Source organism: Ostrea edulis, chromosome 6 (genome assembly GCF_947568905.1).
Source record: "Ostrea edulis chromosome 6, xbOstEdul1.1, whole genome shotgun sequence".
Classification (NCBI taxonomy): domain Eukaryota; kingdom Metazoa; phylum Mollusca; class Bivalvia; order Ostreida; family Ostreidae; genus Ostrea; species Ostrea edulis.
Window position 1 is genome coordinate 28,656,713 of NC_079169.1, and position 24,957 is coordinate 28,681,669.

General features: G+C 35.7%; 1 protein-coding gene across 5 annotated transcripts in view; it reads left to right on the forward strand.

Annotated features, from left to right (window-relative positions):
* The window catches only part of LOC125648391 (adhesion G protein-coupled receptor L3-like), a 67,434-nt gene that overhangs the window by 2,304 nt on the left and 40,173 nt on the right, over positions 1–24,957 (forward strand). For all 5 annotated transcript variants that reach the window (XR_007360288.2, XR_007360287.2, XR_007360290.2 and 2 more), the window contains exons 3-14: positions 3,426–3,534; positions 3,628–3,734; positions 13,067–13,240; positions 13,412–13,502; positions 13,592–13,728; positions 19,613–19,750; positions 19,867–19,962; positions 21,196–21,426; positions 21,531–21,593; positions 22,563–22,724; positions 23,901–24,050; positions 24,282–24,380. Coding sequence is in view for 1 of the 5 variants with exons in the window: in XM_048875438.2 (XP_048731395.2) it covers positions 3,426–3,534; positions 3,628–3,734; positions 13,067–13,240; positions 13,412–13,502; positions 13,592–13,728; positions 19,613–19,750; positions 19,867–19,962; positions 21,196–21,426; positions 21,531–21,593; positions 22,563–22,724; positions 23,901–24,050; positions 24,282–24,380 (1,557 nt within the window). In the remaining 4 variants the exon portion in view is untranslated. The remainder of the gene's footprint in view (positions 1–3,425; positions 3,535–3,627; positions 3,735–13,066; positions 13,241–13,411; positions 13,503–13,591; positions 13,729–19,612; positions 19,751–19,866; positions 19,963–21,195; positions 21,427–21,530; positions 21,594–22,562; positions 22,725–23,900; positions 24,051–24,281; positions 24,381–24,957) is intronic.

Below are 24,957 nucleotides of genomic sequence, written 5' to 3' on the forward strand. Positions count from 1 at the left end.
AGAGAAAAAGAGAGAGAGAGATAATTTATTTACGTACTCAACTAGAGGAGAGAGATATTTACGTGAGAGAGAGAGAGAGAGAGAGAGAGAGAGAGAGAGAGAGTTTATTTACGTACTCAACTGGAGGAGAGATATATTTACGTACTGAAGAGAGAGATTTACGTACTGAGGAGAGAGAGAGAGAGAGAGAGAGAGAGAGTTCATATTTCAATACAGCTATGCAAAATAAACTTGAAAATAGACCTATACTCGGCCTATATATCACAATCAAATGTAAATGCGGAACCACCCTTCCGTTTTCCGAAATGTGATATTTTAACGGTAGCGATTGATTTTACATGGCGATACGAGTTATAAATATCTTATTTCAATTCCTTCCTGGGTGTTCTTATTTTCTTATCGGTCAAATTATAGGTTGATATTTTGTGGTGTTTTTTTTTTTAATTAAAACGTTTTCGTTATGCAATATTTTGTGTTTGTTGTACATTATATGGCATAATAGATTTGGATGTTTGAAAATAGTACATTAAGTCCTCTGTAACTGTACATTAAGTGAATAAACTATCGATTCTTAACTTAATGTACGGCCACAGGTAACTTAATGTACGACTACAGGTAACTTAATGTACGACTACAGGTAACTTAATGTACAGGTACAGGTAACTTCATGTACGACTACAGGTAACTTAATGTACGACTACAGGTAACTTAATGTACAGGTACAGGTAACTTCATGTACGATTACAGGTAACTTAATGTACGACTACAGGTAACTTCATGTACGACTACAGGTAAGTTAATGTACGACTACAGGTAACTTAATGTACTGCTACAGGTAGCTTAATGTACAGGTCACTTCATGAACAGGAAGCAAAATACAGTGAAACCATTTTTTCTTCAATAAAAAGAGCAAATTTGGATTAAATTCACATGTGAAACATTTGTTATAAACAAAACGTGTCATATTATTCACACAAAATGTTTAGGCAGTGGATCCATACCATAAATGGTTGAAAATTTATCCATTTTTTTTGGTATCAAAATTTGAACGAGAATGACATGTTTCCTGAAGAAATGTTAATCTCACTTCTAGTAGATACATTGCGAACAGAATCATCTTCAGGACAGGAAGTATAACTTGTCATCCTTTTCACACACTTTCCATAATCTGAATCTGCCACATTTCCACGGATAATTTCGGCAACAAAATAACTCAAGGTTTTGTTCAATTCCTCATCTGGCATTTTTGTGATGATTTTCCTTGATATGAAAGTCTGTGTTCCTGTTGCTTTGTTTTTCCTGTCTTCTTGCCACTGTTTAAATAGATTAATGGCCCATTTTGACTTTTGTTCGGTTTTCTTTGAGAGTGTCTCTCAATTCTAAACTAATTCATCCAATTGTACTTGGTTAAGTGGTTTTGAAAATCGATCTACATTCCCAACACCTTAGCTAGCTTCTACTATAATATCAGAACAAATCCAGCTTTACATCATATTGTGGCTTTGGTCCACTATTTTCTTTTTCCAATGTCCAATATATCGCTGTAATTACGCTATCCACAGTATCCCTGTATTTTGATAGTGTTAGAAATAAACTCTTCATCTGATGATGACATGTTCACTATGACAGTTTGCATGGGAAGTAGTCAGAAATCAAGCGAGCTTCCATTTAAATATAAATTTACCTGGTAATGTCTATCAAGTTCAACAATACACCTTTGTGGTTGTGATTTGAAATGCCACTCAGTTTCCAGAAAATCAAATGAGTGCGATACATGATAACCATCACCCGGGACAGTCTATTGAGTAAACAACAGAGAAAATGTTTTAAGTAGGATAAAATCCTCAAACTGTCCATTCTGTGAGAAGAAAGAACTCTTTTCGGCCCTTCAGGCCTCAAACAGTTCTTTCTCTCACAGAATGGACAGTTTTCGGACTTTCTCCTTAACATTAGAGGGGGGGGGGGATAGAGATGATTTTAGCTTTAGAAAAAAAATCGGTTGGAGAACAAACAACATTTTGATGGATGAGGGTGTGGCAATTACATTGTACATGCTCGTGAGACATTCAGTGTACATTTACTATTCATGTATGTAAAAGTTTTACTATGGTCCAAATGTTCAACATATGGAATTGCGGGGCATCAGAAAGTGGGGGAGACAGATGGGAAAGGGGGGGGGGGGGTCAGACCAATTCAGATTTCCACGAGCATCATGATAATATTTTTTTTTTGGTGAGGATCCGGGTTAGAATAAGTTCCTAATTATCATCAACAAATACATGGTACGCTCGTGTAAAAAAGAAAAATACACATTTAGCTGCTCCAGAGACCACATATATCGCAGCTGTGTTCGCTGCTACAATGTTCAGTTGCAATAATTTGTTTTATTTCACCGAACGTCATGAATTTGTCATTTTTTCCTTGAGATTGCATCTACTTAGACTGGCGTAAGTGCTGTACGTGTACTTGTAACATACATCAAATTTATGTACATGTAAATGATTTCATGACCTGTACAGATTCATATACAATTTTGTCTCAGGATATAAGATATATCACACATTACAGTATGCATTAATCATAAAAGCAAAATCATCAAAATTCAGTTTGTTACTTTCGTTTTACATTTACATTGTGCAAACCTTCTCTAGAATATTTTTTACAGATAAAATGTAAAATTTAATTGTAAACCACATGCATCTTATAATAGTTATTGTTTAGCATAGTTCAAATTATTATCCAAGGTTGTAAATATGCTCAAACTTCACATGTCTTACAAAGATATGATAATGTATAATTTTTCAAGATTTTTTTTTTGGGGGGGGGGTGTACTTGTTGTAGAGCTGATAGCTTCTAAAATAATACGTCAATATATGATTTTCTTACTCAAATCCTTATTCTGAGATAATAATCTGTAAATTAAAAACAAGTAATTCAAGGTTTAGTTCCTAAAAATTAGGGAAAAAACCAATATTGACTTCAAAGGGTATTTACTACAGTATTTCTTTTAACAGGGTTGAGCTCACGAAGTATACATTGTGGAAATGTTTATTCCAATTTATTAGAATAACTGATTACATATCATTAGTAAAGGGTATATAGTCTATGTTGCTTATTACAGCCCATTTGTAATAAGAAAAATAAAGAAGAAGGAGTGCATTTTCCTTAATGTTGATGGGGTGCTTACTTTTGAGAAGCAATAATAATGAAAATAGCATGTCAACATCTATATTTTTCAATGTCTATCTATTACTGGATTATTTATTTACCTTGTAAAGCCGATTGTTTTTATGATTGAGTTCATTTAAGGCCGAGTGTAGATCTACCTTAATGATAATCCACCAAGTCTTCAGGTCTAGCGGAGACACATGATGGATACATTTATTTAGGTTTTTTCAATGTCTGCCGTATTTCATTTATTCTAGTTACAACGGTATATCCGTGTAAGACATCTCAGAAAATCATCCTCCAGCCTTACTCGGGAACTGCCATTGCTTATCCGGAGAATTATCCGACTGGGACAGGCTATGGCATGTGAGAAATGTTTTATGGATGAGATTATTATGGAATACAGAATGTTTTATAGGGATAAACAGTTGTATAACAGTATCCTTTTTCATTTTACAGAAACTTAAACTGTTCCTGGGAAATAACCTCAGGGGAAGGATATCATGTCGTGATGTATCCGACGAGAATTTCGTGCGGCTCTGAGACAACTCTCAAACTATATTATGGTATGTTTATGATTTTGAAAGTTACACCGGATACTAGTGTGTGAATGTCGTGGGTTTTTTTTAATAGCGAGACATGGTTCAAATTGACAATGCTTTATCATTTACCTGATCAATGTATTTCCATACCAATCTAATCAAAATTAGATCTTTGATCCACTCGCGTATATCGATACACTTTTGTAGTGATATACGTGAGCGGATCAAAGTATCTAATTTTAATTAGATTGTTTCAATACCTACAAATTCCGTGGATATCCGGGTTAGAATACGTATCCACTTTTGTAGTGATATACGTGAGCGGATCAAAGTATCTAATTTTAATTAGATTGTTTCAATACCTACAAATTCCGTGGATATCCGGGTTAGAATAGCCCCCCCCCCCCCCCCCCCCCCCCCCCGCTTGTCATAAGAGGCGACTAGATGGGGTGGTCCTTCGGATGAGACCGCAAAACCTGAGACCCCGTGTCACAGCAAGTATTGCACGATAAAGATCCCTCCATGGTCAAAGGCCGTAAGCGATTATATTTTTGTCAGAGTTATCTCCCCTTGTAGAAATTATGAAAGGGCAAATGTTTCCATAATTTTGAATTTTTTTTTTTTTTTTTTTTTTAGACATTTTCATAATTTGTATGATAACCTTTACTCTTCTTTGCATACATTTTGAAAGACCATGGTAATAAGAATCTTTTCACCTTGAGCTTTCTTTGGAAATAAAATTCTAATTGACTTTATGTCAGAAATGTGTTTTTCTCATAGGGATTACAGATGTTTCTTATATGTCTTGTCAATTTTAAAAATTCTTCTGTTGAATCACTGTGTATGTTGATTATCTTTCATTTGATTCCAAGTTATGTATTACATAACTATTAATTCTTGAAAAAATATTGAGGGCTTTATGGATCGGATACCTTCAAAGTAAACTTTAGTCATTAACATTCACAAGCAGATTGGTGGATATATTGTTTTCATACAATCTATTACCTCTAGAAGTTACAGAATTACATTCGAGCTGATTGAGACACAGGCACTCGAAGTTTTAAATATCTATAATAAAAAATTGTCTTCCTGTAAACATAATATTGTTGTGAATATTATGTTAACAAGAAGACAATTTTTTAATTATACATATCTAAAACGTCGAGTGCCTGTGGATTGAGATACTGGTTTGAATTTTTTCCTGTTCATGAAATGAAGAAATGGCATATTATATTGACATGTTGCAAAGGGTTTGATTCAAGCCCATTAGAACCAGGAAAAATCTTAGACCCACCCCCACAAATGTTTCTGGATCCACGCACGTATTTGTTTGGGGTGGTGGCGATTCTCTACACTTTCCGTCCATACACATATGCTACACACGTAGTGCAACGTGTCCTTCTTGTGCCGGGGAATCCACAGGTTATCGAAGCGTTCATTCTATTTCCATATAATATGACGGAACAACTATGTGTCGACCGGGGTGTTGATGTTTCACCGCTTCGGCAGCGGACAAGGCGAGTTTATCACAATTGTTTAGAAAAAGGATCCATTGTCTGATTAAATCTATTACTGTACGAAAGGAAGGCATAGTAAAGATTTCTTAAACTAACGTCAAAGTAGATGTATGCCTAGCAGTTTTTGCAAACACCTTCGCCCAATTTGAGAATCTGATACACCGGCTAAAAAAAAGACACCAAAAGAATCACCCGATTTGCGTCGAAACTTACATTCCTTGTAACAAACCCTTTCTTTTGGTACCAAAGTTTTTGCCCTTGTAACTTTGACCTTGGATCATGATCTACTTTTAAAAAAAATTAACCTAAGCAATATCTTCTGCTTTAGGTAGAGCTTTCATTATCATACTCTGATGTCAAACTGTGTGACCTTGTATCATATGGTAATATTGTGACCCTCTGTGGCTAGGTTCGGGCCACAATATGGGGTTACATTTTCAAAGAGAGTAAAGATTGAAAAAAAACATATGTTAAAATTACACAAGGTGAACAAGAGTAGGGCCAAAAGGACTCATGTGAGTGATGGTGCTCTTGTTATTATCACCTCCTGTGTTTTTTGTCACTTTGTCTAAGTGATAGTAATCGTCTTCAACTTATTCTTTAATTATTTTTTTACAAAAAGATTGGCTATACTTTGAATTTGTCTTAGAATTTTAGATATATGATAACATTCAGATAGAAGAATGATTTGTCTCGAAGCAAGCATTTTTGATAATAAACCCTTACTGAAATTAAGACCCCAATGTTTGTGAAGGAAGTGATTTTTTGAGATATTGTATTATTAGCTTACACACACATTGGTACTGATGCAGACATAGAGCAAGTGGGGGTATTCTAAATTGTACTCTGTTTGCTGAGAAATAATACATTTTAACCGGAGATTTTATGGAGGTGTTGCTATGTGTATCTATGTAAAAACGGAACCTTGATGTTTCTCGGAACGTAATGCACTATGTACATTCTCGGGGGTGGGGGGTGGGGGTGGGGGGGGGGGGGTGTTGTCTCGTGTATTTTCCATAAACTCTACACCAAGGTGAAACATGGTGTATTACGACTGGATCATACAGACATCCAAGCGTTTTTGTATGCTCCCCACATTTTTCTCTGAACCCAAAGCGAGGCTTATCAAAATTCTGATAAAGACAATGATTGGCTACAGTAGTTTAAAAGGTGATACCTGCGCCCATAGAAAATACTTTGAACTAAACTATAGACAGTGGAAACATTTAAATTTTTCACTGAAAGAAGAAACACCCCAGATTCAGTTCTAGAACATTTTTCCTCCTGAAAAGATCTGTTTAGACTTTTCCTTGTGTGACTATTATACAAGGTGACATGGGAGGACTTTGATTTAAAGTGCAATATTTTCATTTAATCCTAATAAAGTATAATTTATCTAAAAGTTCATAAAAGGAACTCGCATTAAGCCAGTTTCGATATAGGAGCTCTTCTATGAAGGAGGTACATTTAGTGGAAATTTGAGTGCGGAAGTGGGACAAAGTGGACCTACATTCAGTGAGGAAGATGATTAAAATGTATTAAAAGCGGCTTCTGTAAAATTAATGTAGGAAATGCAAAATACTATCGAAAGAAATATTTTATTTAAGTGGGAATATAAAAACAATGTCATATTTGCAAGTAACATTCTAGATATGACAGGTACGAGCAACGACATAGCATCTTATCTTCTACGATATCACTTTATCCGGCTTTATTGCCATTGGTTGTCGTCTGTTGTCGTGCGTTAACAATTTAACATTTTTAACTTCTTCTTGATAACTACTATTCCAATTCCTTTCAAATTTGGTATGAAGCATTTTTAGGACAAGAGGGGGGTATAAGAAAGTTCGTGAGAAACTAATACAAGAAGAATCAGAATTGACCCTACAGAAGTATACAGATATAGTACGTACATATGAGCTGTCACAGAAACAACTCAAAACCATGAACTTTACAGAGGAGGATCCTCGTGTGAATATGGTGATGAAGAAGAAGCAACACACCTCGCATATATAAGGAGAAACAGAAGAAATGTTTCCGCTGTGGATATGAGCATTCACGTAAGGATAAGTGTCCTGCCATGGGACAATCATGAAATTTGTGTCACAAGCCAGAATCCCTTTGCCAGTATGTGCAAATCTAAATGTCAACAATTAGACCCACACAAGAAAACCAAGGAACGTCAGAAACAGAAGAAAATCAACTTAGTGCAAGATAAGTATACAGATGAAGATAGTACAAGTGAGGAAAGTGACTGGTGGTATATTTATGGGTATAATAAACTATGTGAACTCAGTGACCCCAGAATCTGACTGGACAGTGAAGTGCAAAGTGAATAACAAAATTGTTATCATGCATGTGGACACCGGAGCCAAATGTAATGTTGTCAGTCACCGTGTTTTACAAACTCTGAAATTCGAAAAATCGATACAGAAATCGAGTGCCTTGTTGAAGATTTTCAGTGGATATACCATGGAATCCAAAGGAAGCATTGTGATACCATGCACATTTAACAAGGAAACTTTCAACATTCCATTTGAAGTGGTAGAAGTTAAAACACCAATCATACTTGGATCATATTCAAGCCAGGAGATTGGACTTGTACAGAAAATGTGTAGTGTGTCGCAGTCAACTATTGGCACTGATGAGAACCTCACAGAGCAGTTCGTACAAAAGAACTATTCAGATTTATTCCTCGGAATTGGCTGTTTACCTGGTAAATATAAGATACACCTAAAGGAAAACGTACAACCAGTCGTACATCCACCAAGACGCATATCTGTAGCTCTTCGCCAGAAGGTCAAGGATAAACTCAGAACAATGGAACAGGAGGGAATCATTGTTCGACAGTCTGAGCCAACGAAGTGGGTTAATAGCTTAGTGACTTTTATTAAACCTAATGGTTCAGTTAGACTTTGCCTTGATCCTAAAGATCTCAATTCAGCTATAAAGCGACCTCATTATTCTATGCTCACTATTGATGAAATAGTTTCTCGTATGCCGAATGCCAAATATTTCTCCAAGTTGGATGCAATTTCTGGATTCTGGCAAATCTAATTGGATGAAGAAAGTTCTAAGCTATGCACTTATAACTCGCCTCTGGGAAGGTTTAGATTCTTGAGAATGCGATTTGTTCTGAACTGTGCGTCAGAGATATACCAAAGTGTGATGTCACGAATGGTGGAGGATATGGAAGGTGCTGAAGTTATTGTGGATGATATCCTTATATGGGGTAGAACTCTCAAGGAACATGATCAAAGACTGAATGTGAATTCTGCAAACAGGAAATAACTTATGTTGGTCACGTTTTAAGTAGTGAAGGACTGAAGGCAGATCCAGAGAAAATTCGAGCGGTGACAGAAATGATTACACCAAGTAACAGGAAGGAGCTGAGAAAATTCATGGGATTCATTCAATATCTCGCCAAATTCCTACCCAGTCTATCTCAGGAATCCGCACCATTGCGACAGTTACTCTCAAATGAAGTATCATGGTATTGGGATGGAGACAAACAGCAAAGTTTCCAAAAGCTCAAGGAGATGGTGACAAACACTCCAGTGTTAACATACTTTGGTCCGGAGAAACCAGTTCTACTTACTGTAGACAGCAGTTCAACTGGACTACGAGCTACAATTATTCAAAGTGGCAAACCTGTTGCTTATGGACCACGAGCTATGACCACAACACAACCGAAATACTCACAGTTAGAAAAAGAGACATTGGCTATTGTGTACGGTTGTCAAAATTCCATCAATATGTTTATGGAAGAAGAATTCAAGTAGAAACTGGCCACACACCTCTACAATCAATTTTCCGTAAACCATTACATGAAATTCCAGCTCATCTGCAGAAGATAGTCCTTACATTACAGTGTTACGATTTGGACGTTACATACAAACCAGGGAGTGCACTTGTAGTTGCTGATCACCTCTCCAGAAATTATTTGAATGAGACAACTGAGAAGTTAGTTAATGAATTCTGTCAATGCTTTGTCGTACTTAACATTAACACCAGAAAAATATGCTGAATTACAGAAAGCAGCATCAGCAGATCTCGAAATGATGTTGCTCAGGAAAGCTATTCTAGAAGGGTGGCCAGAGAGACGTGATCAACTTCCTACAGAAATACGTACCTACTGAAATTACAGAGATGAACTTGCTTGTATAGATGGTTTGGTATCTAGTGATACTGCAAGCCTTTCGCAAAGAGATGTTGAAGAAAACTCATGAATCTCATCTAGGCATTGTAAAATGCAAAGCTATAGCACGTGGAGTTGTGTTTCGACCTTCCATGGGAAGCCACATTGAAGACAGCCTTTCCAAATGCAGCATTTGTGCTTGTCAGCAAAGAGAAAATCCAAGCCTTATTCCTCATAAATTCTCAGACCGACCTTGGTCAAAAATAGCCATGGACTTGTTTGAATTCTGTGGAAACCAGTATCTCATATCAGTGGACTCTTATTAGAAATGGCCAAAGATAGCAAAACTAGATCATCCTACATCCAACTGTGTGATTCAACACCTTAGGAACCAATTTGCAAGATATGGTATTCCAGATGAAGCCACGTCGGATAATGGACCTCAATTAGCCAGTGCTGAATTCCGGAAATTCGCAGAGGAATACGAATTCCGTCATGTCACATCAAGCCCTCACTATTCACAAGTGGAGCGTATTGTCCAAACAATAAAACACTTGCTTAAAAAAAGCAAAGGATCCTTACCTTGCTATTTTGGATTATCGGAATACTCCCTTGGAAGAACTTGGATGATCACCAGTTCAGCTATTCTTAGCTAGGAGACTCCAAACGAAATAACCTGTATCATCAACTCTGTTGAAACCACATAATGCAGAATTCGTTAGAGAGAGAGCTTCATGACTCGTCAGGCTAAGCAGAAAAGGGAATTTGATCGGCATGTCCCAGCATCTGATTTGAAACCATTAGTTCAAGGAGAAAACGTGATGATCAAGCACAACGAAAAATGGATGCATGGATCTGTTGTGGAAAAGCATGAGACCCCTCGTTCGTATGTTGTTGAAACGAGCAATGGTAAAAATTACCGCAGGAACAGACATGACTTAAAATCTACGAAATCAGATTATGAAGATGTGACCATAGAGGAAGATTTTGACCGTAAACCGTACCGCGGTGAATGTACCGTACAGCCCAAGAATCCTGATAAAGGAAAAGGAACACAAACACTCAAACCAGGCAGTCCTCATCTAGAGAAAACAAAGGGAAAGACCTACAGTCGAGAAAAAGTGCTTGATTCCAAGCACCATGGAATCAAGACCCATTGAATCAGGTTCCAGATACCAAATTCGGTGAAAACAAAATCTGGGCGTGAAGTGAAAATGCCATTAAGGTTTCGTGACAGATAGGATTATGTGCATTTGTGATATTGTGAATGTGAATTTATTTTAGTTGCTCAGAAAGAGCATTCCAGTTCATTCTGGAGGATTCCTTGGTGATCAATACTATTAACTGTTAAAGTGTTGAATATCTATAGTTTGAATTTATTATTTCAAATGACAAGTCAAACATTTGTTGTTTTCATTATCAGTTGGTAATTGAAAATTTATGTTCTTGAAAGAAAGGAAGATGTGACATATTTAAAGTACAAGTTATCTATCATTATCATAGTGCAAATTACCTATTACGTAATCTATGTCAGTCAAGGGTTTAATATAATAGATGATGATTATTGTGATAAGCACCCTGATGAGTATGATTCAATAAACATGTTTCCCAGACACATGTGTTGTATATGACAACTGGGGCCTTAAGGGGGCGGGACAAAAACTGTCAAAAATTGACCAGTTTTAAAAAGTCTTCTCTACAACCGCACATGTGTAAGAAAACTAAATGCATTGTGTTGTAGAGCAGGAAGTCCGCTACCAAAATTGTAAATTTCATGATCCCCGGGGTAAGGGTTCGGACCCCAGGGCGGGGCCAAACTTGGTATATATAGTGTATATGTGCTAAACATATAAATGATATTTGCTTTAATGCTATTGATACTAAATCAAAACTAAATGGATATTAAGAAGTACACTTGTAGGTAGTCCTTTACCAAAATTGCAAATTTCATGATCCTAGGGGATAAAGATTTGGTTTTTAGGTGGTGTCAAAATTATCATAATGATTTGGACTTCTTTATTTTTGCTGTTACCGAATAAAATCTAAATACATATTTAGGAATAGCAGAAAGGTATGTACAAAAATGAATTTCGCATCCCAAGGGTTTTTGACTCTAGGATGGGTCCAAATTAATCATCGTTTACTGTTAATACATATATTATAATTATGTAAACATGGTAAGGCCTTTCATCATTGTATGCACTTTTGAAAGCATTGATATATTATGAACACATCTTGTTTTATACTGTTGCTGAAAATTATAATTTAGTTTAGATATTCATTATATACACATGAATTTTTTTCTAGATTTGATAGCCCTTGGAAGTACTGATACATTTAACTCGGGTGACCGATAAGGCCTGTGGGCCTCTTGTTTCTTTCTTTCTTTTTACACGTGCAATTATTGTTAAAAGAAATCCCTCAAAAATATTAGGTTTTTCCCCTTGTCTTTGTTTTCTGCTCTTCTGTTAATCAACATTGCACTTATATTTGTGACTTGTACCCACTTCTTTACTGGCGATGTGTTTCATTTGAACGGAAAAATAAGCGATGGTTTATTGTACTGGCGATGATCATGTTCAGCAATTACATAACATTCTTAGCTTAAATTTCACAAGTTTCATTGTACATTCACTGATAAAATGTTTATGTATTCTATAATACAGTGAATTTTGGAAAAGTAAGATGAAGAGAATCGAGGTGAATAATTCTTGCCGTTTCATAACATTTCGAAACTGAATAACAGTGAGAAGTATTTTCAAAGCTTGTTTGAACTAGTTACGATAGTTCTTTTTGTAGTTAAATGTTTAAAGTCGTTACATGTACATGCAGTGGATGACATGAATATGAATGTGTCACACTTAGGAAGGTTAGTGACAAACAAGTTGATGGTACAGGGGTTTCAATAGTCTCGTTTAAATTCAGCATTTCGCAAATTCTATGGTCGTTATAACGATCTAATTTACCAATACAACCTGTCATTGGATAAAATGCTGTCTTACGTGTTTCATACCAATTAAGGTCGTTCTTTACACGCTGAGTTTGACTACGGATTACTCCGTTCACCCGATCGAGATATAGGGCATATGGTGGGTGTTACCGGTCAACAGGGGAGGCTTTTTCCTCTTAGATACCTGATCCCACCTCTTCCATATCCAGGGGTCCATGTTTGCCCAATTCTTAATTTTGTATTCTTTATAGGAGTTATGAGATTTAACAGTGTGTGTTATATACACATTTTCAGTTAATTAAGAAAAAAATCCATTTTTGAAAATGCATATGAGGGTATGAACTGCAACGTCTTACGCGTTAGTATACCACTGAGAGCCCCATATCTATATGGAATAATCTGTAGCTAAAATAGGTGTGCAAAGAACGGCCTAACAATTGGTATAAAACACGACAGACTTCAGTAAACCAAATGATTGGTTATATTTGTAGATAATTATAATGATCATAGAATTTGCGAAATGCTTACTTTTCATGAGACTGTTGACATTTTGGTAACTTTAGCTTATTAGTCAGTAGCCTTTCTCGATTTAGAAATAGATCATACGCAGACCATGCTCATGTTCATTGTTATCGAATGGATTTATGTTACATTGTATATTATATGATTGTCAAGTTATATGCCTCTAGGGGCCTATAATTGGGGAAAAAATATTGCAATGTGTAGTGAATGTAAGTTGACATTTTAAAAGGTTCCACAATGTTAGCAGAAACAGCCGATTGCCTCAAATGTCCCGACAAAGCAGGGTATTGTAGCGATATCGTACAGACTAAATCGTCAGATGTTCGATTGGTTTTATCCACATCGTCTTCGTTGGATAATGGTGGTTTTCAATTTTATTTCATGGCGGTGGAAACCAATAGAGGTAGAAAATGAAAATGGGGGAAATTGATAAATTCATACCTGCGTGAGAAACGATATTTAGATGTACATATGATACAAGGGTAAATTTAACTTTCGTGGATTATTTTATCATGTTCTACTCGTGACGACAGAGTCAAGTTGGTTACCTATATGAATAAAATTCTTTTTGTAGCTAAGGTATGCAACTCAAATGGTACGAAACTGATGGCAACTAGAAGTCCGAATTTTATCACTTCTCCGGAATTCCCAGCAAAATATCCGAAGTATGCATTGAAATCAATTCTAAAGATATAGATACAGGCTAGTAATTATTCTCTTTTTGATGCCATTAACATATTTGTATAATCTTCAGTTTTTTAGACTGTTCCTGGATAGTGGAACGTGCTGTCACAGAGAGCGAGTCCCTTTTAGTGTTTCAGTTCCGGTCGCAATATCTAGAGTCAAGTATTGAGAGCTGCAATGATTACGTCAAGATAGACGGACTGGGTGGTCAGTTTTTATTCTTATCAAAATGTCAACAAATTAAAATGCTCAGTGATTCTGTTTTGCAGGAATACAGATATTTGTTTTTAAATAAAATGGTATTGGTATGATACGATTTTTTGAACATTGATAATAGAAGATGCAACATTTGTTCGCTGTTGGACGTCAGATATGTAATGTCGAACATGAAAGGTTCAAAATGCTATATACTGATTTATTTCCAAGATGAAATACGTCGTAAACTCTAGACGTGCACAGTTTCATTTAAGCATATTTACATGTATATATTGTTCTGATATTACGCTACAGCATGCAGACTTTTCATAACGCGTTACACAACAATGCATATTATCAAACAATAAATTAAAACAAAAGTAACATTAATATTTACATTGCATTTGTATGGTTTTAGCTTACCAGAGCTGAAAGCTCAAGATAGCTTTTCTGTTTACTTTTTTGTCTGCAATCTGTCCGTAAACATTTAACATTTTCATCTTCTCAAAAACCACTTGGCCATGTAAAGGGGTAAAAGTTTTACATGGTGATATATAGGAAAATCTTCTTCTCCAGAACCACTGGGCCAATTTCAATCGAACTTGGTACAAATCATCCTTAGCTGAAGGGGATTCAAGTTAATCACGAAAAGGCAAAAATAGGGTGGGGTCTGTCAATTAAAAATCTTCACAAGAACCGCTGGGTCAGGAAAGTTGAAATATACACGAAACTCTCCTGAGGAAGTGGAAATTCAAGTTTTTCAAAGCATGGCCTCTGGGTTAGGGTAGAACTACAATAGGGAATCAAAGTTTCACATTGGAATATGTAGAGAAAATCTTTAAAAATTTCTGAAGAACCACTGAACCAGAAAAGTTGAATTCAGATGACAGCTTTCTGATATAGAGTAGAACCAAGTTTGTTAAAATCATGGTTCCTGGGGGTAGGTTGGGGTCTAAATCGGGGATGAAAGTTTTATATGGTGATATATATAGGGGAAATCTTTTAAAATCTTCATCTTAAGAACCACTGGGTCAGAAAAGTTGAAGTTTACGTGAAAACTTCCAGAATCTGATATAGAGTAGATGTAAGTTTGTAGAAATCATGATTTCGAGGGGATCAAAGTTTCATGATTATTCTGATATCTAGGGAAAATCTATAAAACTATCTCTTAACCTTTAAGCTAGAGCTTTCATATTTTGTATACACATTCTTTACTATAAGATTTTTCATGTAATACAATGGTTTGTGATCTTGAGACCTTGATCTTGTCTTTTGACTTTGTGACTCTATATTTTTGACATACCTTTAAGAAAATGTAACCTTTTAGATATATCTGGGACTATTTTAGGTAGGGTTTTATTATTTTATGTATGGAATCTTTTTGGCAAGACTTTGTGACACCATGGTGTTGGATCTTTTGACCTTAGAGTTTCACTTAATTAAGAAAAAAACTTGACCTATTCAATATTTCCTAAACCATTCAAGGTAGGGTTTCCACATTTTGTATATAGATTCTTTATGACAAGACCTTGTTATTCTGTGAAGTTTGACCTTGTAACTTTTAAGTTGGACTACTTCTTAAACATATGACCTACTCAATATTTTCTTAACTATTTAAGATAGATCTTTCATATGTTGAATGTAGATTTCTTATGGCAAGATCTTTCATTTCATACTATGTTCTTGTACGTTATTGTCTAACATATTTGTAAGAAAACGTAACCTGTTAAATAGTTTTGGAAATATTTTGTATATGAATTGTTTTTATTACAAAACATATACAATCGTATTTGATTTTGTGACGTTGACCTATTTTAAAAAACCCTGATCTAATCAATATCTTATGAACAATTCAAAATGAAGCTTTAATATTTCGTATATAGATTTCTTATATTTCATTTAATACTATGATTTTAACCAGAACACTAAGGTAATGTTAGTCATATTGGTGTTGTTTTCTGTATTATGTGAATTCATTTTTGTAACAGCGTGATCGTTTGGGGCTGGGCTAGGAGACAATATGGGGTCAAAATTGTTCATTGAAATACAGATTGATGAAATACCTTTTATAAACACAACAGCTGAACAACGTCAGGGCCAAGGAGACTCAGGTGAGCGATGTGGCCTATGGGCCTCTTGTGTTTACAAAAAAAAATCAATATCCCTAAAACTGTCTGTACTTGTTTGGAAACGTTTTGTTTTTGCTCAAGTCTTCTTTCTACTCCTTCGCAGATGTTCTCGTAACCATTTGATGAACGTATTAGTCCTATTCAAGGACATAATAGGCCAATATATCTAGTTGTGCAGAAATGTTTTTGTTTTCAGATTGAAGGGGTTAGGTATATTTTTCGTGGTCAAATGGGATCGCTCTTTAGAACTCAATGGGAGGAAATTAACTCCAAAATACAGCAGATATAACTTGAGAAATATGATAGAGTCCTAAGGTCTTCGAAAATGAGAAGAGAATGACCTATAAACTACTGTCCAGGTCAAGGGAGACCAGTTACCTCTTACCATGAACATGCATACTGCTGTAATTGTAAAACGGGGACGAATAGCGACATGGGATCTTCATAAATAATAGGACATATAAACTAGTACATGTATCAATGTCAAATGACTCCAGTGACCTTGACTTCTGACTTTTTCATAGAGAATTAGTTTTTACTTCAGAACAAAGTCTGATAAAGATATGGGATCTTCAGAAATGATGAAAGGATGATAGGATCTACAAACTAGTATCACGATTAAATTATGTCATTGACCTTAATAATAAAACTTATGTTACTTTAGAACTGGGACTGACAGAGACATTGGATCTTCAAAAATGACGAGAGGATGTTGGTATTTACAAACTAGGATCAAGGTCAAGTCACTCCAGTGATTTTGACCTTTGACCTTGATTATAAAACTTATATAACTTTAAAACTGGGACTGATAGAGACATGGGGTCTTGAGAAATGATGAGAGGATGTTGGGACCTACAATCTAGGATCAAGGTCAAGTGACGACAATTTAAAGGACACAAAGGGTTTTTTAAAAAACTTAAAATCAACGTTTTGATGATCTAAATTCTAAATAAAATTACAATTGTCATGTATGAAGCAGATGTAGAAAACTCCATGGTATCCTTAATTTCGAGTTAAGGTATTCAATGTATAATGACCATATTTCATATCTAATAAATGGATGGTGGAATTTTTTGTAATCATGGTATCATTTTGAATAGAAATAATCCACCCATAGGAATTTTCAAAATTTTGTTTACTGCTTGATTTATTTCACCTAGAATTTAACATTGAAATATATGGGGAAAACATGTTTTATTACAATATTTTAAAAAGAAATTATATTTTCACAAAAATCTCTTGGTAGAAAGTTACACACACTTTCTCTTAATGAAAATATGAAATAAAATTAATCATTGACCACACACATTTTTAGAAAATTAGATTTTTCTTATTTTTACAAAGGGCAGGCAACTCTTCCAAAAAGTCTTAAGTGCAAAAAGGTCAGCTTCTAATCATTTACCAGTCATTTGAATTTCATCTGCTTCACTTTCATCATTATTTTAAAATAAACATTTATGTTGATCTAAATCCTTCAAAATTGTTCATTATCCTTTCATTATACATGGAATACCTTAACTGGGATATATTGAATCGGAAAGTTAGTATTGTTAGTAAATAAAAAGTCATCTATAAACCTAACAATGTGGAATTGAAGGTCACCGCAAGAGATTTTTTCATCTCAATTAGAAGCTTTTGAATAAATTCTGCCTTGTAAGAATAGAAAAATGTCAGCCAATAAAGGAACACAATCCGTGCCCATGGGAATTCCAACAGACTTATGGAAAACCTGATCACCAAAGACTCCGAAGATATTGTCAATGAGGAACATCAGCATCCTTTTAATATCAACACCAGAGCATTTGTGCTTAGAATCAGATTGGTGTTTAACAAAGTAATGTTTTGGATGACTGACCACAAGATATGAATATTTCCCATCTTTATTGAAGAAGCAGCTGTCTATGATGTCAAAATGCCTAGCATTTAATTTATCATGATGAGGTAGTGTAAAGTGTTGAAAAATCGTACGCTTTGATCTTTATTTGAGAAATGTTTTGTGATTTCAAATTTACTAAACGTTCTTGAGAATTTTTTGTTTATAATCCACATTAAATTTACATTACTTCTGGTATATGGTATGGCACAACACGTTTGAAGTTTCTCCTTCATAGCAGTTGATATTTTTGTGAAGAGCTAAGAAAGGGGCTTGGTAGACCATATACTGTCTGGAACCAGCAAAATATCTCCGTGAGGGTTTTTGTGAGTACGGAACGGTAGCTCATATTCAAATGAAGGTGAAGATAATGAATAGTGACAAATCTCATTTCTAAAAGCAATATACAATAAAGAGCAGGGCAAACACAGACCTCGGGATATACCAGAGGTGGGATCAGGTGCCTAGGAGGAATTAGTATCCCCTGTCGACTGGCACAACACCGTGAGCCCTATATCTTGATCAGGTAAACGGAGTTATCTGTAGTTAAAATAAGTGTGCCAAGAACGGCCCAACAATCGGTATAAAATACGCCAGACAGCATTTGACCCAATGATTGGTTGTGTTGGCAAACTGGATCGTTATAACGACCATATAATTTGCGAAATGCTGACTTTAAATGAGACAGTTGAAACCCCTGTACCATCAACTTGTTTGTCAGTATCCAGCATCGATTTGAAAACTGATCATACGCAGAACACGCTCTTGCGTATCAAATCAGTTGAGAGATGTAAACACCATATGCAGGTGATAGTGAAATGTTGCTATATAAATATGTGAAGTTGACGGTGGAAATGCTGAAATCATCCCATTTATCATAAGTTGAGTTGTTAGTTTGCCATTAATATCTATTTGCAATAAAATACATATCTAAGTATGAAGCGGAAGAGGAGGACTCTGTGGCGTCTTATCTCTAGTTCACAGGGATATATCGAATCGACATATGAATAAAAATTGTTAGTATCAATTCATAAAACCTCGTTGATATACCTAAATGTCGCATTAACAGTCACAGCAAGAGATGTTTTCTTCTCATGTAGAAGATTTTGAAAAAACTATTCGTGTGCATGGGAATTTTGATAGACTGTTGGAAGACCTGCTCATTAAAGACTACGAAGACCCTGGCATATTTTTGTTTTCAGCTTAAGAGTACTTGTACATCGAATTCGAGTGGTGTTTAACAAAGTAATTTTTGGATGACTGATCACTAGATATGAATATTTCCGTTTTTCATTTTTGTTGAAGTAGCAACTGTCTTTGATGTAAAAACTCTAGTCTTTAATTTATCGTGAGGATTAGTCGTGTAAAGTGTTGAAAGTCACACGTTTTGATTTTGTTGATTTGAGAAAAGCTTTGTGACTTCAAGTTTACTGAAAGTTCTTTAGAATTTAGAATCCATATATGATTTATACTGCTTCTGGTATATGTTGTGGCACTGTACGTTTGAATTTTGTCCTTCATATCTGTTAGTATTTTCGTGAGGAGCAAAGATAGGGGCTTGGTAGAACATTTACTGGATCCATCAATGTATCTTTGTAAGGGATTTTATGAAGTTTAAAAATCCAATAAAAGGTATGGTAACTCATATTCATCCGACCCATTGACTGGAAAATTAAATGTGTTTAAAACTGAGATATGGTTTTAAAGTCTTTGGGAACTTGGAGTATAAGTAGGATTGCCAATTAAGAAAATATTTTTTTTTGTTTTAAATACAGTTGTAATAATGAACCTTACAAACAAAGACAATGTTGGTACAAGCTTTGCTAAATGGAACCAAGACGTTGATTATGTTTAGTGCAAACAATATTCTATTTTAAAAAAATTCCATTTGCAGAATTCTGTAAGGGGGGTGATGAATACATTTTGCAGACCTCTCGTAATATGCCAGTAAACGTCACGTCGGTGAATGTGAGATTTAAAAGTGATGAAGGCTACGCTGAAAGTGGATTTGTCTTGGCCTACTATATAGAAGGTTAGTTGATGGTATTTCTTTCTGATAAATATTGTCTTTGATGAAAAATGACATCGAATTGAAATGTAAATTTTGGTCTTTGAAAATAAAAGAAAATTGATATGAATTTCCTTCAGATCCCTTGCGACCTTGCTCATGTCAACATGGAGGGACATGCAGTAATTCAACGTGCATTTGTTCAAAGGGTTATAAAGGTCCAAATTGTGAAAACGGTTAGTGTTTTTTGTGAAGTTGTTTATATTGAAGAGAAAACAAAATATGCATTCCTTAACCTAATAATTATACTCCCAGGCCCTATGATGATCAGTCTGTGAGTGTATGCATTGAAGGTTTTCTGGAATTTGCGTTTATTCCTGCAGTTGTAGAGTTGAACATTTACACAGGTACTTATATACTTACAAATCAAGTTTGAGTTTGGGTTTTCTTAACCTATTTTTAAAAGAGTTATGCACCTTGAACTTAGAAAATAAATCCCCAAAGTGAGGCTCTTTTATGATGGTTGTGGTCACATATGCTATTTAGTATTGCTTGTATTGATTATGGAATTTAATCTATAGAAATAGTAGACAAAAATTCACAAATGTACATAATTTTAAAATATCACCAACCGTTGAAATCGATGAAACGTACATGGAATCTAAGCTAGGTATATTTTTAGCTCCACATTTTATATTGAGACGAAGCCGAACTCATCAAGATTACCATGAGATTTTCCTGTCTCATAATATTTTCAAAATACAAACCTAGGAAATATCATGATAACCATGCAATGTTTTTTTTACACAATGCAGAATATTTTAAATATCATTATCACAGGATGGAATAATTCATGTTTAGTATACTAATATAAATACATAACATTACTCATCATTTCATCGTAAGCTCCTTTATTTTATTCATACTCATCGAGATGAACGTTGATTGGCAGAGAGAGGAGTGTGAAAGGTCAGTTTGGTTTTTGTATGGTTGTGAGGATCATGTGAGTTGTTTTACTGGTTTTCGTGCTATATAAGCAAGCTTTGCGCCAATTCCAGAAACTAACCCGACAACACTCCTACCCGAACAGAGTGACTGTAATGTTTACATATATGTCATATCAAAGAAACTAAATTTCACCGTAGTTTCTATTTTCTGAGTTTACGGTAAGAGTTTGAATTTACTCTATTGGTAAATATTTATATATTACATTAATTTATAGATATTTTGAAATCATTATTTCTAGGAATATAACTAAAAGTGTGAAAGATAGAGAGAGAGAGAGAGAGAGAGAGTACTTAATGTTTTTACATATTTTTAGATCATTGTCCAGATTTAGGATATGATAAAGAACTATAAGAACTTGAACCACCAGATTGTATTTTCATTAAATACAAGACGGTTACATTTTTCAATTCTGTTTATAATATTACCACATACTGATCATAGGCGACATCTTTCACCTGCAGAATCCCTCAAAATGCTATCCTTTAGTAGTAGTTCCTCGGATGTACGTGAAGGTAAATCGGTGTGGTTTAGATCGGAAATAGTGGACAATTTCGACTTTAGAGTCCGATGGTTTCGGAAAGGAATTTTGATAACCAGTGCCTCCACGAGATATACAATGACTTCCTCCCCATCCTTTAATGGCACAGAGCTCCACATGCTGAACATATCACGTGCTCTGCAAAGGGATATAGGTAAGTGCAAACTATTGTACCTTTAATGTGAAATATCAGATGTTGAAGAGCTTGTGAAACGTCGACAAATATGCTCTAAAGTGCAATACGTGATTTATATGTAGGCAACTGGACGGTAAAAGCATCAAATGGTGTGACGACTGTATCAGCGAATTTTAGTTTAGTCGGTAAGTACATAATCAGGGGGTGGATAGGGTGGTCCATCTCTCCCTCCTTTTGTTTCTTGTTCTCCCAGTAGGAATCACTAATTGTGTATAAGTTTAGTTTTAATTCGGCCACGACACGCGCGGGGCTGGAACGTTCGACAAGGCCATATCACGGGCGGGGCTGGAACGTTCGACAAGGCCACCACACGGGCGGGACTGAAACGTTCACGACCTCACAGTGACGACACGAACGCTTCGACTGTTTTATTTTTGTAAAGATATCAAATGCAAAAACAATGGAAATATCACAATTTAATGTTATATGTACTACTGCCTTTCAGCATGGAGGGGTCATTGTCGTACCACAATTGCTGTGATACGGGACGAAGGTTTTTGCGAGTATCGCCCTATTTAGTCGTCTCTTACAAAAAGCAAGAGGTACTGAAGACCTATTCTAACCCGGATCCCCACGGGACAACTATTTAAGGATGATCGATTTTAAGGATGAACGGTTTTAATCATACCGCGGTTAGATATCCATAATCTATATACATACTCTTATTACAAAGCGTTAACGTCTTTTATATTTATCAGTTTATGGTGTCTTCAAGATTTACTCAGTGAGGAAATGTGTGAAATATTGTTGTATCATCATAGACTGTAAAATTCCTTTCAAGTTTGATTTCCAATGTGGCTTTAATTTCTTTGGACAACTATCAAAAGTGTTCTTTTCACATTATTTTGTTTGAGCGAAATCTTTTCTCGTAATCATGGCAACCAGAATCGTAATATTGCGATATCTTTTTTTCCCCGTAATAACAAGATCGTAACTTTGCAGTTTTCCCCTATGAATACATGTTAGTTATTTCTGATTTTACGAGATTCTTTTCTTTTATTCACTAGAAAGAAATAGATATTGATTAATACCAAATGGCTTTCCTCGGTATGTTATCTCTTAACACAATTTCAACTGCATAACTTTTCATTTAGTTCGCCCGGGCCTTTTGCTGCAGATGATGCCTCAATTTGATTTCTCGATTCGAAGTGGTGAAGAAATAAATCTTCAATGTAGTGTTACAAATGCTGAATCCCTTAAAGGTTTGACAAATGGACGTTTGATTTGGCAGAAGGACGGGAAGGCTATTGTATTAGGTATTGTTAGTAGCTTTTATACTGTATACTAAAACTTTATTTGAAATGCATAAACTGTATATTTCGGATTTCTTACAAGTTGATTGATTGTTTGTTTTACATCCTGTTGAGAATTTTTCACTCATATTTAAACGTCACCAACTGTAGGTGAAGTACCTTAAATTTAGACATGCTTAGCGTTCAGGTCGGTAGCACAGAGTTATTATGTGCGGTAGTATTTTGCAAGATGTTCGAATTTTTTAATGGATAGGTCATGTGCCAGCTGGGTATAAATAGTAAATACAAGAGGTCGTGCGGCACTCTACACCGCTCGCTGGTTTTCAGACGTTTATCGGCAAATTTATGGCGTCAGTTGATTTTAATTCTAGATATTGGTCAAGATTGATTTATTGTTGTTTAACGTCCCTCTCGAGAATATTTCACTCATATGGAGACGTCACCACTGCCGGTGAAGGGATGCAAAATTTAGGCCTATGCTCGGCGCTTACGGCCTTTGAGCAGGGAGGGATCTTTATCGTCACACCTGCTGTAACACGGGACCTCGGTTTTTGCGGTCTCATCCGAAGGACCGCCCCATTTAGTCGCCTCTTACGACAAGCAAGGGGGTACTAGGGATATATTCTAATCCGGATCCCCTCGGGATGAAATCTTTAGAAAAAGGGGGTACTGAGGACCTATTCTAACACGGATATCCACGGGCTTTGGTCAAGAAAACATGTCTATGTTACAGGTACAGAGGTAATATGTCGTGTATTGACAATGTATATAGGTATGATGTTAGATATGATTGAATAATAAAGGTGCTGGCGAGCAGCATCCCTGTTTCGTATATTCTTAGTATTTATTCATTAAGCATTTATTCAATCTATGTTCGGACAAACGATATGAGGGAGAATATAAGGTTCTTTAAAACATGCCCACACCGGCCGCGACACGGGTCATATTAGAACGACTCGTGATTCTCACTTTTGAATACCGAGCATTTGGCGAATGAATAATAACGTCTTAGGTTTGACGCAGCCATGGCACGAGCGGAACACGAACTCACGGCCTCCCGGTTACGAAGCGAACGCGCTACCACTGAGTTACCGCGACCGGTGAATTCTTACAAGTACATCTAATTATCCTTTAACATTGCATAAAAAAAAGCTGATCTATTGATTATGTAATTTGTAGATTCTGCATTTAATGTAAGTACTTTAGAAACAACTACGACTTTGAGGAAGCTGTCGGCAGTACTAGATGATTCTGGTAGATACTCGTGCTCACACTCCGGTTATCCGGACCCAGTCTATGAGTCTGTGAATATCAAAGTGACAGAAAAAGGTATGCCGATATTCCTGTAATACTGAAAGATGAAAATTCAGTTATTGTAAATCCTTTATTTTCAAATAGCATGCTCGTGGGGTTTGTATTTCTATCTGTAACTCGCTTCCTAAACTTTAGGAAAGCTATGAATTGGAGAGTAACATGTTATTGCCAGGCAAACAACGAACATGAAAACTCCACGATAATTAGTGACAGTAAACAATTTAACTCTCTTGTTTATTTCCGTAGAACAAAAAGTCTGTAGAAACGAGACGTCTGAAGACATAATGTGGAATATGGCGACTGCAGGAACAACTAAAAAAGAAGCGTGTCCTAAAAATCAAAAAGGTTCTAATTTTAATTCTTGAATTATATGTAATGAAAGCTATCGGACAGAATACGACAAAGTGCAGTGTCACATGAGCGAAAATACCAAATAACATTTAAGATCTCACACCAATAGAATATAGATATTTCTACCCCACCCCGAAGTTCATACCTAAAGATATATAATATATTATAATTTTGTAACAGACGACATGTACGCATTGACAAAACGTTTTAGTAGATTTTCAAGATTATTCAGTGATTACTTAAAGTAGTCTACGTAATTTTCGAAACATTACTCTCATGGAAGGTGAAGATAACGAACAGTGATCAATCTCACAAGTCCCACAAGCAATACAAAATAGACAGCCGGGTAAAATCCGACCTCTGGACACACCAGAGGTGGGATCAGGTGCCTAGGAGGAGTAAGCATCCCCTGTCGACCGGTCACACCCGCCGTAAGCCCGATGTCTTGATCAGGTATACGGAGTAATCCGTAGTCAAAATCAGTATGCTAAGAACGACCTAACAATCGGTATGAAACACGTCAGACAGCATTTGACCCAATGATAGGTTGTATTGACGAACTAGATCGTTA